Below are 14,591 nucleotides of genomic sequence, written 5' to 3' on the forward strand. Positions count from 1 at the left end.
CTCAAAGAGAGTTGTGGAATCCTCTGGTAAGATCAGGTGCTTGTGACGTACTACGGAGTGAGCTCTAGACATTTCTCGAAAGCTGGGGTCGGCTCGCTTCCAAGCTTTGACAGGATACGAACCTTCCAGAAATATCGTGTGCTCTTGGCATCGGACATTGCGGTTCCGCATCAATCTTATCTTATCAGTAGAACGGGGCGAGTGACCGTTCATGATATTGCCAGAATGTGGCTGAGACCCATTTGCCTCCATTACAACAACTACATATCACAACCACAGCGCACTGATCGAGGTTTCACCCCATCCAATCTTATCGCCCCACAACATCGGGAACTGAATCGATCAGACCCTTTTATCGAGTGCATAAGATTGATATTCATACTATTGTGCAAGGCTTGTTTTGGTGATATTACTAGGGCCTTAGTAAGGTAGATATTCAGCAAACTACATGTATGCTATGGAACGGGTCCTTTTTGCTCGATGTACGAGTTCATACCATTGAGTTCAGCAATCCAGTACTAGTATGTTTTCCCAACCCCTAGCTGTAAAGTAAAGTACAAAGGCACCAAGCGCGCCCTGTGTAGCCCCCGCAAAAACCTAAAAATCTGCCCTACGAACATCATAGCTCTCACAAATATGTGAGTAACACATAGCGTCTCGTGTTGTCTCGTTCATGAGAATAAAAAGGGAAGGTAATATGGGAGGAAAGAATAGTACAGACAAATTATTACTACACTAATATGATCACCAGATCACCATTCAGGGTCCTCTCTCCTCTTCCAGCACGCCACAAACTTGCTCCCATTATTTCTCTCAACCTTCTTTCCCTCCTCGGTGTCTGTTCTCATCACCTCCACACACACGTCGTCTTTGAGGTCCTCCTCGGTTAGGCGGTCGAAAAGTGGGTGGTCGTCAAAGTGCTTAGCCATCCACTTGTGTAGATCCTCCACGTCTGTGATAGTGTAGACAATACCTCCTGGGCGGAGGACATAAGCATATTCTGCGCAGAGCGTAGGGCTATTAAGGCTCATGTTAGTAGAGTACCTAACTTTACGGCGAAATTGGGGTAAATACGAGACGATACGCGCTTTGTGCTTGCGCGCCTTGAAGTGCGGGTCAGGGAAACAAATAAATATTTTGCTGAGCTATCACAAACAGTCAGACTCCTCTTTCGTATCCCTACATCTCCACGGGTGAGTATAGCAAACCTGGAATTTCTCGTAGATGTTGGGGAGGAACTTCATCGTGTTCGCTCTGAGAACACTGATGTTCTGGTAATGGCCTTCGGCCTCATGTTGTATTCTGAGCGCCTTGATCCGCTCCTCCACATACTCCGTAACCTGGGTCCTGATTTCCATTCCTATATCCTCAAGAGTCGGCAACCTTTACCAAGCCGAATTGAACTTCTTTGGGCATACATACCCAACATTAGAGTATCCGGCAGCTTCTGCGCCAGCGACACAATCAGTCCTCCAAAACCACACCCGATATCCGCAACCTCGACTTGCTTCCCACTCGGCTTGGTCTCAGCATCTCCGTCCGCGGCTATGGCGCTCGGGAAGTACTTCGGGAAATGGTTGGCCCAAACCATCTCTTTCGGACTCGACGGACTACCCCAACACGCAATTAGGAACCGGCACCTCAATCTCTCCCGCCAATTCAACTGGCCACAGAATCAAACTTACTAGGCCAACTGGTGATCCGAAAACGGGTTCGCATGAGCTCTCTGGCGGTAGTATTTCTTCTGCGGCAGCTTCGCTTCCTCCTTGCGCTCCTGGTTGTTGCGGTGTTTTTCGCGCAGGCCTGTCCGCTGGCCGGACTGCTTCTGGCGCTTGGGGGGTGGTGGGGAGGCCATTGATGCGGGTGGACGTGGGATCGTGAGGTTTTGTGGGTATGGGTATGGTGGGCTGCAGTCATAATTTTAGTATCACGTTTTAGTTCCCGCGACTATGTGAGGCTTGGCGATGCGGCTTAAAGACCCTGGCCCTGATCAGGATACCGACGGTCTTCCTTGCCTAAATTAAAATGTTGGATAACCCCATCCAATAATTACACCATATTCCATATAGAGTTCAGTTCAGCTCTTATGAAATCAGGAAATTCTAATATACGCAATGACACTGGCTCGACACAAAGGAGCAAGCATACCGTCCGCATGGTATTTGCAACTACTTAATTAAGCTCGCCGCCCAGTTATTACATAGCTTCAGAGAGTCTTTAAATCTAGGTGGTGGGTAATATTGAGTATAGGTTCTCAACCAGTCGACCTGGCGAAGAATTACTTCTAGAAAGAAAACTCGCAAATAAATAGTGACTATATATCCTGGAAGAAAACGGAGTGGTAGTCGTTTTTTTCGTCTACCCCATACAAAAACCGATCTATCTAACCAGGATTGAGATAAGAAAACAAATTACTTGACACAAGAAGAGACCGAGCCTCCGAAACATAGATGTTATCCGAAATAGCCCACCGTGGCCTTTATCTGATCTGGCCCCCTCTCCCCCCCACCAATGTATTTTCAGAGCCAAAGTGCTTCTATATCCTGGTCCCACCACTAATCCGTCTATGGTATCAATTAAGAATTTAGACCCTTTTACCAAAGATTAAGTTTCTCTGCCCTTCTATCCCGACGCCACCTAGCCGTCCTGTCACACTCCAACCTATATATGGCCGAGTGATGTCTGGTGACCCACTCCGTCGACTGCAAGGTAACGACTCAGAGGTCGGCATGCCGTTAGAACGGCACATTCTAACCGAGAATGAACCCGATAGGTCGCATTCCGCTGGTCGTGTGAGCGTTGAGTGTTCACAGTTCCAGAAGACCCCTATCGCGGGTGGACGGCGGGTGAGACGTTCAGTCCGTGCGCGGCAGCTTGACCAATCGGTAATCGGGCAAGGGATGATGAGTTCTAACTGCATGCTATGGTAATGTAGGTCGATGAGAATTGATGTTTGATCTGCCCCTGATCAGCGATATTGTATCTTGGTGAGAGTTTTATTCCTCGTGTTTTCTTTTCTTTGCTTGTTGAGATGTGTATGTGATAGGTGTGTCGCGGTTGCGAGGGCGAGAAAGCGAATCATGTGGAGTCACTCGAGGTGTCTAATCAATCGTTTTCGCAATGAGCTGCCACTATTAATATGATTATCATCATATCCCGAAAGAATGGAGAGGGAGTTCGAATGGAACTAAACACCGGCTAGAATGCTATAAAGCGCTGCCAATGTTTCAAGTCACTATCGCAATCACAGTAGCACATCAATTGGAACATGTTTGTTAAGGAGCAACCAAAGTTAATTCCTTTGTATTATATTAAATATTATTTCCTCCACATTTTCTAATATAAACCATCCCCTAGCAATGATCCATCATCCTACTACCAAACCCCCCATCCTTTCCCCTTTCTAAAATCCTCCCATCCCTCTTCTCCTCCACCAATCGATCGATTCGAGAAACTGTTTAAAGACACAAAGGGGCGGCGATGTTGACAAGACCTTTCTGCTCTCCACTGCTGACGTTGCAGCACTTGACAGTGGTGGCGGCACCAGCTACGGCAGCGCAGATACCTAGAAATATCAATATTAGAATACAATCTTGAATAAGACAAGACAGCTCAAGAAGGGATTGGCATACCGAGATCGATAGAGTGGATGCTCTGGCAGACCTCCTCGCTTTTACCGTGCATGGTAGTGCAGCAGGCAGCGACGTTGTGGCCGTCAGTGCGGGCGGCACAGGCGTTCTGCTGGGTGGGAGGGTTGCAAGAAGGAGCAGCGGCGACGGCGGCAACGAGAGTGGCAATGGAGAAGATGGTAGAGAACTGCATTTTGATTGATTTGGAGGTTTGTTTTAATAAAAAAACGAAAGTAGTTGAAGAGTGTGGTAGTGAGTGAGTGTAGTGTGTAGAGCGAGTGAATTGGATGAGTGGATGGAGATTGTAGTTGGGGGTGGGAATGGCTCTCATTTATACAATTCTGAAGCCCATTGATTTTAGCCCATCTGACTACGGGAGAATGATAGCTACAGCGCTTCAACCTACGATACAAGCTTACCCCCCACTGCACGGGGCTCTGGTGGCGGTTGTGAGGTTTGGTGGTTGGTCACTCTACACGGTTGAGGTGGTCTAAGCTATCGTGGAAGCTACGGTTAGTATCCCGCTGTTACCAGTACTGAGACCGTTGAGTATCCGGCCTCATATTCGCACAAACCTTCCAGATACTGAAAAGGGGTGTTGTTGAATCTAAGGTATCGCGTGCCGGTGGGACAAATCACTCGGCATACACATATCAGACAATTAGCTGTAAGACTCAATTGCTAGACATTGAACTGGAACAATATTGCTGATACGAAGTCTTCATACTGTTGAGTTTGAGGCACTGATACAGTCCGAGTAATATGGCCTGATCAATACTTCAAGAAATTATCACGAGTTCTCGGGGGAAAATCCGAAGAATACCAACTAGCGCAAGCATACATACAATCTCTAGAAAATTCACCTCCAATATGAAGTTAACAATTATTTAGAATTACACTCCCGAAGATCCAAATTTCGCACCCATGGCCATGATATCACGTCTACGTACATACTCTATCGAAGCACAAAAAGAAGCTCTTGGTAGCTTATAGTGCTACTCTAACTCTAATCCAGAGCTATGTAGTTGTAGCCAAGCCAGGTACCAGGATATCCCAGCAAATCCGGCCCACAACTCAAAACCAACCAACCGGAGCTTACTTACCGTCTCTCTACCCAGTACCCTAGTGAGAGCTAGGAATCTCGGCGCCCCCACCTCACTGACAGAAGCCACACCGTCTTGTTGATGCCCGATCGGGATAAGAGAGCAATAATGGCCCGAGCGGCCCCCGGCCCCGGCCTTGATCACGGTATCTCTCAGCCCTGCGTATATTTACAGAAACATGGCAGAAACACCTTGTGGGTCGGTCGGGAATGAGACCTGGTTTTGAGGGGGTCGGGTGCGACTGGCTGTGATGGGTAGAGAGATACGAAAAGAGAGGATACGAGAAGGAAGAAGAAATGTGTTATTGGGAGGAGTGTTGGCAGTGGTGGTTCTGGGGGTTTCTGTCTTTAATTTTGGAGCTCGGTCGGGAGCTCATCAAGATTATGGTAATCTTGGGAGGTGGAGGTCGCCCAGGAGCTTGTCGTGGAAAGTTTTATTTGACAATGAAGTTGGGAGCTATCGAATTTACAAGAGTCACTATCATAATGCAGTACCCATATAGCGGGAAAATACTAGCTAGCTATAATCCTAATGATACTGCGTAGAGCACTTTGATTCATCCTATTGATTCTACTTTATGAGACGGTATGTGCCTACATACTAAATATCAAGCTCAAGACAGATATGATTGTTTATATGTCTCCCTCATATATTTATTACATGATCGTCGCGGGTTGGAGTGGTTGCAATATAGTTTTATATGTAATATCACTGCTGTATGAGATTGCGCGCAAATCGATCATGTTCCGCATGAGAGTTTTCATGCAAGGGACATATTACAGCGACTTTCATAAAATCATAATTAAACGACGATCTTTAATAGTGAAGAAATACCAAAAATCATTATCACCATAAATCATTATCACCATATGTTCCCATCTAAACCTCAATACTCCCAAAAACACCACAAAACCGAGTGATTCCCTATGCCGAGTGATCCCCCCGCCCCTTCTCCCCCTGCCCATTCTCCCTACCCCCGATCCTCCTCTCCACAAAAGCCAAAAAGCCAAAAAGCCACCGGAAGCCACGCTCCAAAGTTACCTAGATAATCCGGTAGCCCCCTCGTTGAAAAAGGGATAACATACCCTACCCAGGGCGCACCGTTGCCGTTGCCTTGCCAGCTAAGTTAGCTGTATGTCTTGGACCAAGTGAGACAATCGCAAGGCTAAGGGGACCCGACCACAGCTTCTCGAAAGCTCCCGAGCGCGCATCAGTGCCTTTCGAGGAATTAATTAACCTGATATCTTTCCGGGCGCTCGGCTTTGCTAGTACCGCCAAAACTCAAAAAATTGGCTATCTCCGTCCAGGGACTACCGCTTGAATAATTGGTTGGATGGCATCGATCTACATTAGAAGTTTCCCATACAAGTAATTCTGATCTAGCCAATTTTTTCGAGTTATGGCGGTAGGTACAGTATCCGGTAGAATTATTGCAAAAGTCAGAGCTAAAAGAGTGGATTTGTTGGTCTGTGCTCGCAGCAAAAACCTTTTAAGGGCCAATAGGACTATCGGGTCACGGAGAACCCACTTTCGCAATAATTTTACCAGATACTGTAGTCTAGGCGCTGGCTGTTGCCGCGCGCGGGCCTGGTGTGTGGCTAGTGGGGAGGTTGCGGTCGCCGCTCGGGAGTGATGAGCGGGATTTGTTTATGGGGCGGGATTCTGGGTCACAATGGGGGTCACAATGGGTGCTCGGGCGGGGATTGTGCGGCGGGCGGGCTAAGTGGGTACTAAGGTGCTACTGATCTGTCTACTTACAAAATTGACTGTTTCCCCCCTCTTCTCTCCTCTGCTACTCAATCGATCCTGAGAGGAGATTATAAGTGCTTTACTACATTTACATATCTAACTCTTCTTTCTTCTTTCCTCCCAATTCCTATAATTATGGAGATTCGATAGGGGGGTTCACTCTATCACTACCTTTACTTTAACACCCACCCGCCAGTACCTACGACGGGACCTTCTTTGCTCTCCTAAACAGCCCCAACACTGGCACCACAGCTACTCTCGCAAACCACGGCGTCGCCCACAAGCTCAACCCAATCCGCAGCGGCAGCAGCGCCTTCACGACCGCCCACGCCGTCGCAACCCTTTTCAACCCACCGATATCAGCATCCATGAACAAAAATGGAATCCATAGCTAAGTAGCTGTATTGCACACTCACTCAAACAGCAGTCTCCCGCCCTTGTCACCCTTAAAGCTCTTCCAGCCTTTCTTCCTAACCTATCCCTCCCTCCCATCAGCCCTATTCTATTCCCCCCAGTCTATCCCAATTCAATTTACTCCCCCTAATACAGTCCGGGGCCACTTACGTAATTCCCAAACTTCTCCGTCCCCGCCGCAACCCACTCGCCGGGCATCCCTGGCGGTGTCCACTTCGTCGCGTGAAAGAGCCATACGAGGCCGCCGAGCGGCACGATGGCAGTGAGCTCGTGCAGCACGAGGAAGGAGGTGATGTGTGAGATGGGCCGGTTGATGAAGCGCGAGGCGTAGGGGCGGAGACGCTTGGGGAGCTTGGAGGCGATGGCCTCGGCGGAGGAGGTGGGCGGCGGGGTCGGGGTTGGGGTTGGGGTTGGGGCGCTAGGTGGAGGGGCGCTGGAGAAGAAGCGCGGGCCGCGGGGTTTAAGGGTAGGGAGGTGGGCGCGGGCTTGGCGGAGGGGGCGGAGGCCTAGGGCGGGCATTGTGGGTGGTGGGGTGGTGGTGGTGATAGGTAGAGTAGATAGGTAGATAGAGTAAATAGGTAGATAGAGTAGATAGAGTAGATAGAGTAGATAGGGTAGAGTAGATAGTGCTTGTGCGGACAGGGTGATAGCTTGTGTTTGCTTCGAGTGTTTGCTTCGAGTGACGTTTGGTAATCCGCCCATCCATCCAGGTAGCTGCAGATAGCTGCTAGCTAAGCTCAACAAGCAAACATATCCATGACCAAGTGAAATCCACCACCATCACCACTATCACCACAACTTTAAAAGCTTCATGATTTAAAGAACCCAAGTATATTCCTCTAGCTACTATCTACATCACACCATCCTCACCGCAGCTTCGTCATGACAAACCCAAAATACTCAAACATGCCGCCTTCAGCCTGCAAGCTCTCAATCTGAAAGTCCGGCCAGACCTTGTCCCTTGTGATGATCGGCTTTATGAAGTGCGGCTGGCGATACGTGATGTACAGGAACGTCCCGCCGGGCTTCAGCACTCTCGCAACCTATTCCCACATCGTCAGCCAGTAAACCAAACAAGTAGCAAGTGGTGGTAGTGCCCCTACCTCGTCGATATACCGCGTCGTATTCTCCCTCACCACGTCCTCGAGATCCCATAGCGAGCCAGAGAGCATTGCGTCGAGTGTGCCCTACATTGACGCACCCACTCAGCACTTTCACCTCTACTAAACGAACCCGAAGAGGGACGGGACCGACAGACCTTATCAATGGTCAAATCAAACTCCGCATCCCCATACTTCATCTCCCTCACATCCATCACCTGCCACACCATCTCCGGATGGCGCTCCTTCATCTGCGCGATAATCACCTCCGAGAAGTCCACCATCACTTGGTCTGTGTATCCCTCGTTCGCCAGGTCCGCTGATAGCGTCTAGCCATTGCAAATCGTCAGATTAGACCATATTGTATTGTTTATTGTATATAAATTTTCTACATACACTGTTCCCGCACCCCAAGTGCAAGATGCGCGCAGCTTTGTCGGGCATGTGCTTTGCGAAGAAGGGCTTCAGCGACTGGAAGTCGCGGAACCAGTCGAACGACTTTGTGGCGCCCTCGGCGGTGTATTTTTCGTCCCAGTAGTCGGGCTGCGCTAGGCGCTCTACTTCAGCTTTCTTCATTGTTGGGGGGGGGGGGGGGGGGGAGCTTTGAGGGAATGTGTGGATTGGGAATTTTATTGTTCTATGGTGGGGTGAATATCGAGATATGAGGGGCAGTTTTTTTTTTTTTGAGCCGCAGAATGCAACCCTGGCCTTGGGGGTTGGGGGTTGGGGGTTGGTTGTTAGCTATCATTTCCCCTCCCTCGTTTGCTGACACCTTGCGGAGGTGCGCTTTTAACAATCTGGGGAGAAGTCTGCAACTCGAATTGAGCAAGATCCGGTACTACAGTGGAGTACTGCTACAAGAGCCCAGGAGGTCTGCTTCCACCTTCCTGCTCTAATTGATTTCGTGTGCAAGGAAGATCGATTTCTATGACGTATGGAATGTCACTGACTGTCACTGCCAAGATCGAAATATAGTTATCTTCTTGCGATGACCCAGCTCGATCTCCCACCAAATTCGTCTGCGCCCTCGGATTCTCTCAGGATATACATCACAATGTCGTCCATCGTGCGTACGTCGCTGAGGCAATTTTTGCACACAAGCCGCCAGTCACTCCTGGCGTCGTTGAAGGCAAAGAAGCCGGTTAATATTGTGATTGGGAATCAGTCTGCGGGTATGTTTGATATCACTAGTCGGTCCTAGTTCTGGTCTTTGTTATACCAGTAGTATCAGTAGAGTTCTAGCGCGGATATATATATTAATAAAATGCAATGAAAGAAATGAACTGACGATCCAGACATCGACTCCTTCGCATCCTCCATCCTCTACGCCTACTACACCGGTCCCACCACCCCGCCCACCACCCCGCCCACAATCCCCCTCCTCTCCATCCCGCGCGAAGACCTCTCCCTCCGCCCCGAGATCCTACACCTCTGCAATCTCTTCTCAATCTCCCCCTCCGACCTCAACTTCACTGACGACCCCCCCATCACCGACCTACCCCAAGACTCAACAAACATAGCCCTCGTCGACCACAACCACATAGAACCAAACCTCTCCTCCCATTTCACAGACCCCGCCAAAGCCGTCACAGCCGTCATCGACCATCATGACGATGAGGGCCTATACCCAGATGCAAAACCACGCATCATAACACCGAGTGGATCATGCTCGTCTCTCGTAACCCAGCACTTCCAGAGTGCGTTCCCGCAGAGCGGAGACGTCCGCGGGGAGCTGGCGCGACTGGCGCTCGCGGCGGTGCTCATTGATACTACGAACATGACCAACAAGGTCACGCCGCACGACGAAGAGGTATTGGCTTTTCTCGAGGCTGAGATAGCCAAGAGCGTTACAGAAGGTGGTGGTGCCGGCGAGCCATGGGATCGTAAGAAGTTCTACAACGGCGTGTGGGACGCCAAGAACAACGTTGACGCCATGCCGCTGCGGGACCTGCTGCGCAAGGACTGGAAGGAGTGGGCTGAGAGCGTGGCGGGTGTGGACGGGGTACAGAGAAAAGTCGGTATTGCATCTGTGCTGCGGGAGCTGGAGTGGTTGAAGGGGCGGGAGGCGGGCGAGGGGTTTGTGGAGGGGGTGAGGAGCTGGGCGGGGGAGCGGGGGCTGGATGTGGTCAGTGTGATGACGACTACGGGTCGTGGGGGGACTTTAGGAGGGAGTTATTTGTGTGGGTACTGAATGAAGGGGCGGAAGGGTGCTTGGAGGCGTTTGTGCGAATGGCGGAGGAGGCGGGGTTGGGGCTGAGCGTATGGGGTGGGGGCGCCCTTGATGGGGATAATGGTAGGAGGAGGGCCTGGTGTCAGAAGAATTTGAAGGCAAGTAGGAAGCAGGTGGCGCCGCTACTAAGGGAGAGTATCAAGGTGGGGGCCAAGAGGGAATCCAAGGTTTAGGCCCGTTTTCTTTTATTTCTTGTTTCGTGATACCTAAACGATAATGTTCTTGTTTTTGTTCCTCTCCAAATTGGTTTAAACCCACTCCCAAGAATGATAATCCCGCGGATTGTAGAAACCGCCCAACTGAGCCTTGATGCCGATAAAGTGATCTTTGTTCCTAGAATAAGCTGATCGGAGTCCGCCGAGTGATATTTCATGATGATAATATTGGCCTCAGGTTCTAGGTCCCACAAGATAAAAGTTGATTTTAACCCTTCAACTCGAGATCATGGTGCTTGAATCATGCATAGATTGGGGATCATTTCCAGGATGGATGAACTATGGTCTTACCTGGAGCAGCATCTCTGCTCAATGTGGGGGGATAAATGGTTACTACATGTTGCTACTACTGCTTTCCCTCACATGAAGGGTAGTAATAAGAAGGGGATAATACTAGACGATGGATGGTACTACATAAAGGACGGATTACATCTCAGCTGGGGAACACTTGCCAGGTCATGGTTGGGTGAGGAAATGATTGGAACGCTTTCAGGCTGTTGGTGATCGAGATCTCTTTATGTGAGGTCCGGAAGGTTTTCAACAAAGATGTCTCAGGCTCTGTTGCTCTATTCCTCGAATGAAAGAAGGTGAAAGTGACGATAATTGGATTCAGTGGGTATCGCAGCTTAATTTTATAGGCTCCCAAAGCTAACACATAGGCTTAATCATGCAGTTACATGTATTGTAACGTTTCTTAACGTCGATTCCGCTAACTTGTATTTAAAAACCCAATGCAAACTCACTTTGTACCTACAGTTGAATCTCGCTATCATGAACACAGCCTTCGTTTTGATTCCGAGTACTTTCTCTAACGCACTAATAGGAGCACATCCTGGTAACGGCGAGGAGGACGAAAATTAATCGGTAAGGGTGTACTGTTCTGCTTATAATTATCATCTAAAAGATGACAAGAATCTCGGCTGCAGGTGCGGGGAAAGAGATACCAAGTGACCCAAATCAAGTCTCCCGATTAAACCACCATGGGATCCGTCGCCGATGCCGCTAGGCCATTGGGAGTTTCGGTGTTTCTAGTGTTATGTACCTGTTCATGGGTCCATGTTGCGTTGCCGTACCAGCTCACCAGGCCCTGCCGATGTAGCGCCAGTCACAATATATCACTCGGTTTATTGTCTCCTAAATTATAGCTTTTTCAAATCCCCAATTGGGAACTTTGAAACCGTAGCATGAGGTTATGAAAGGTTTATAAGACATTGCCTTATAGAATAAAACATTTCTCTATGATACTTTCACTAGCCTAGGAATTGGACAGACTCTTAAGCCTGGATATGCGGATATCCGGATACACCGTAGTATCCGTTCCGCATTGCTCTAGACGAAGGAGGGATTGTGGTCGAATTACAAAGTACGTAACTCTTTGCGCATTGCGAAATAGTAGTAGCGATTCAGATACCCGAGGAAGAGGTCTTCCACGGGATTTAGAGATATGATATTGTTTTCCACTCCAAAGAAATGAAACGAATGAAGAGGATAGGTTGAATTAAAGTAAGAAATGAAACGCTAAAGGGAACGCTTTTATATAATAAATCGACGCGAAGCCAACACCCTGACAGTAATACAGAACAAGAAGGAGAAAAGAAGTAAGATAAAGAGGAAAAAGGAACCTTAGTAAAGTGGTTAGTCGCTCCTCAAAATAAGTTAAAATATAAGGATTATATGGTTAATTGCAAGGAAAAGCCCCTAGTCAAAAAGAAAGAAAATCCAAACCCCACATAACTCATGGTATCATATCCGCACAATAAAAGGGTACGGAGGGTCATCTCTGTACCCCTTTACCCTTCCCTTTTTTTTTCGAAGAAGAGCTTGAGTTCCCATCGCTGGCTGCCTGAAGGAGCATCTTCAATCGCTCCTCCGCGCTCACGCCTTTCGACACCTCACTACTTCCTTTGCTGCTCCTCCCGCCGAAGAATCCAGCCCAACTCCCTGCGCTATGGCGCCACGTACTCGGCGGCTTTGAGTTTGTCGGATTGGAGCCTACTGGGCTTGTACCCCCACCGTCTTTATCGCTTCCGCTGGATGGAGAAGGATAAAGGGCCGAGTTGTCTGTCTCGCGGGCCATGAACGCAGCCAAAGTTCCCGACGATGCCCGTCTTGACCACATACCACTTGGCCGCCGCGGGGACATCAACGGCGACATAGGGCGGGGTGAGATGCTGCCTTCGAGATGCTGCTGTGCGGTGTACATGGGACTGGTCAAGCTCACCCCCGTCGCCGTTTTGGGCGCAATGGGAAAATAGCTGCCGCTCGCGCTGATTTGCTCGTTGCTTGGACTTGGGAGGATAGTGCGAAGTTGTAGATGCGGGCTTGAGATACCGCGATTATGAGTATATGACGTGCTCGCCCTAGAGACAGTTGGGGAGCTGAGTAGCAGCGTTGAAGACGTTGATAGGCGCCGCCGGGGAGACCATGATGACGATGGGTGCATGGTAGTCCGGGAGGATGAGGATTCGCCAAGGTCGAGATCCAGGCGGGACATTAATGTTTGAACGGACAACGGCCGCGAGACGGGGCGCATCTCAGGGGAGCGGACATTCCGAAAGCGGACTTCAATCTCGTGGGCTTTGTCGGCGAGGAGTGTGTGTAACCGTGGGTAGTGCTTCTTGTGCGCAGACGAGAGTGGTGATAAGCGTTCCTGCACAGGGAGCATCTCATCGATTGCAAGCAGCGTCGTAATGATAGATGTGAGGGATGTGTGAGTGGCCTCTGCGGCCGCGGCAAGCGCATCTGCTGTAGAGCCTACACCAGAGTATTATTAGCACCCCACAGGACGATATCATACTATATCTATACCCACCTCCTTTCAACCCCACAGCCTCCGCGTCTAATCTCTCGGTCCGCATCTTGGTCGTTTTGAAAGCCTGGCTAGTCAGCTTGTCCGCCTCCTTTATCATCGCGTCAATCTCAGCCTGCGCGTCTGTGAGCGCATCAACTTCAGTTCGTAAGCTCGTCTGATACTCCTCGCATAGCTTGCCCACAGAATCGAGTGCAGTCGTGACTGCACGTATGATCGAGTCAGCTCAATCGATTGGATACTATCACCAGAGGTGAAGAGAAGTGCAGGTTACCAGCGGGGTCGATAGCTTTTAAGATCCCATCGAATGAGAAAGAGTCAATAGATGGGAGCGCAATGTCTTCGATATCGTCATTCTGTATGTTGTCGAGGTCTGGGTTAGTGATGTGGTTCATGTGTAGTGGGTATGCAGACACGTCGATAATGTGGGCGAAGAGATGGGGTTATGTGACTCCCTGTTGGCGGGGGGAGGGGAGAGACGAGACGAGACGGGAGGAGGGATGACAAACACACCTCGTGCAAAGGGGAGGCATTTCTAGAAACAGCTGGTCCCGGGTTATAGCTTTTGACAATAACGGGCGTATCCACCACAGCGCTCCTGGTATGGCGATGTCCATACCTGTGTCTATTGCCTCCCAACGCCCCATTCCCGTTGCTGCTTCCATTTAGCAGGGTATCGCCAGATATCGACGCGCTCCGGTGATGACGATTGTTACTACTGGTGTTATTGGCAATTCCTGGATGGACGTCGTTCGCTGTAGAGGAATTTGAGCGCTCTCGGTTTTCCCGGTTCGCATTTTCGGCGCTCCACAGACTGAGGAAGGTGCTGAATGTGGTAGACGCAGGGAGCGAGTGACGGCGGGTAAGGCGGAGAAGCGAGGCCTGGGCAGTTTCGGGGGGGTTTCCAGGGCTGTTGGAGGAGTCTGGCATGCCGAATCAGCGGTGACGGCGGGGGTGGGGAGGGGAGGTGTGCAAAGCTGGTAGGTGTCCTAACTGGAGACAGCCCGGAGACACACCACGATAGAGATCGAGGAACAGATAGAGATTCGTTCGACAGAAGAGGTTCTTGTGGAGATTGACAGGTAGATTTTCTCTAATGTAGTATCGCGTGTGGCATGTGTCGGGCTGTTTTCTTTCTTTTTCCCTGACCTGCTTGGAGCTGCTTGGAGCTGCTGAGCTGCTGCCCACCTCTGTGTGTGGAGTTAGGGCCCTGTTGGGTAGGTAAGTAGTCACTACTTTAGTTGTCAACGTGTTCGTGCATATTGTTGGTCCACAAACGAACATCAGGAATGAGGTCAATTTCATATCGTTCTTTCTGGATCAATGGCGAACCTGGAGCAAA

General features: G+C 49.7%; 6 protein-coding genes across 6 annotated transcripts; 1 reads left to right on the forward strand and 5 right to left on the reverse strand.

Annotated features, from left to right (window-relative positions):
- Positions 1–752: 752 nt before the first annotated feature.
- Positions 753–1,855, reverse strand: LAJ45_09208 (uncharacterized protein; the record flags this gene model as incomplete). The annotated part of the gene is made up of 5 exons (XM_046118753.1): positions 753–1,017; positions 1,075–1,145; positions 1,209–1,360; positions 1,423–1,610; positions 1,686–1,855. The coding sequence occupies 5 exons, from the start codon at positions 1,853–1,855 to the stop codon at positions 753–755; spliced, it is 846 nt and encodes a 281-aa protein (XP_045968138.1).
- A 1,603-nt stretch (positions 1,856–3,458) lies between these two features.
- On the reverse strand, positions 3,459–3,822 carry LAJ45_09209 (uncharacterized protein; the record flags this gene model as incomplete). Its single annotated transcript, XM_046118754.1, has 2 exons — positions 3,459–3,565; positions 3,633–3,822. The coding sequence occupies 2 exons, from the start codon at positions 3,820–3,822 to the stop codon at positions 3,459–3,461; spliced, it is 297 nt and encodes a 98-aa protein (XP_045968139.1).
- A 2,858-nt stretch (positions 3,823–6,680) lies between these two features.
- On the reverse strand, positions 6,681–7,414 carry LAJ45_09210 (uncharacterized protein; the record flags this gene model as incomplete). The annotated part of the gene is made up of 3 exons (XM_046118755.1): positions 6,681–6,822; positions 6,898–6,956; positions 7,046–7,414. The coding sequence occupies 3 exons, from the start codon at positions 7,412–7,414 to the stop codon at positions 6,681–6,683; spliced, it is 570 nt and encodes a 189-aa protein (XP_045968140.1).
- A 347-nt stretch (positions 7,415–7,761) lies between these two features.
- Positions 7,762–8,571, reverse strand: LAJ45_09211 (uncharacterized protein; the record flags this gene model as incomplete). The annotated part of the gene is made up of 4 exons (XM_046118756.1): positions 7,762–7,938; positions 7,999–8,082; positions 8,154–8,324; positions 8,392–8,571. 4 exons carry the CDS (start codon positions 8,569–8,571, stop codon positions 7,762–7,764), a joined length of 612 nt encoding a protein of 203 aa, XP_045968141.1.
- Positions 8,572–8,690: 119 nt separating this feature from the next.
- LAJ45_09212 (uncharacterized protein) lies at positions 8,691–10,398 on the forward strand (the record flags this gene model as incomplete). Its single annotated transcript, XM_046118757.1, has 4 exons — positions 8,691–8,866; positions 8,959–9,167; positions 9,291–10,071; positions 10,161–10,398. The coding sequence occupies 4 exons, from the start codon at positions 8,691–8,693 to the stop codon at positions 10,396–10,398; spliced, it is 1,404 nt and encodes a 467-aa protein (XP_045968142.1).
- Positions 10,399–12,214: 1,816 nt separating this feature from the next.
- LAJ45_09213 (uncharacterized protein) lies at positions 12,215–14,554 on the reverse strand (the record flags this gene model as incomplete). The annotated part of the gene is made up of 8 exons (XM_046118758.1): positions 12,215–13,194; positions 13,253–13,453; positions 13,524–13,605; positions 13,763–13,794; positions 13,869–13,904; positions 13,969–14,172; positions 14,244–14,439; positions 14,528–14,554. 8 exons carry the CDS (start codon positions 14,552–14,554, stop codon positions 12,215–12,217), a joined length of 1,758 nt encoding a protein of 585 aa, XP_045968143.1.
- Between the last annotated feature and the right edge of the window lie 37 nt (positions 14,555–14,591).

Source organism: Morchella importuna, assembly GCF_003444635.1.
Source record: "Morchella importuna strain M04M26 chromosome Unknown Morimp01GS034, whole genome shotgun sequence".
In the NCBI taxonomy this organism is placed as follows: Eukaryota; Fungi; Ascomycota; class Pezizomycetes; order Pezizales; family Morchellaceae; genus Morchella; species Morchella importuna.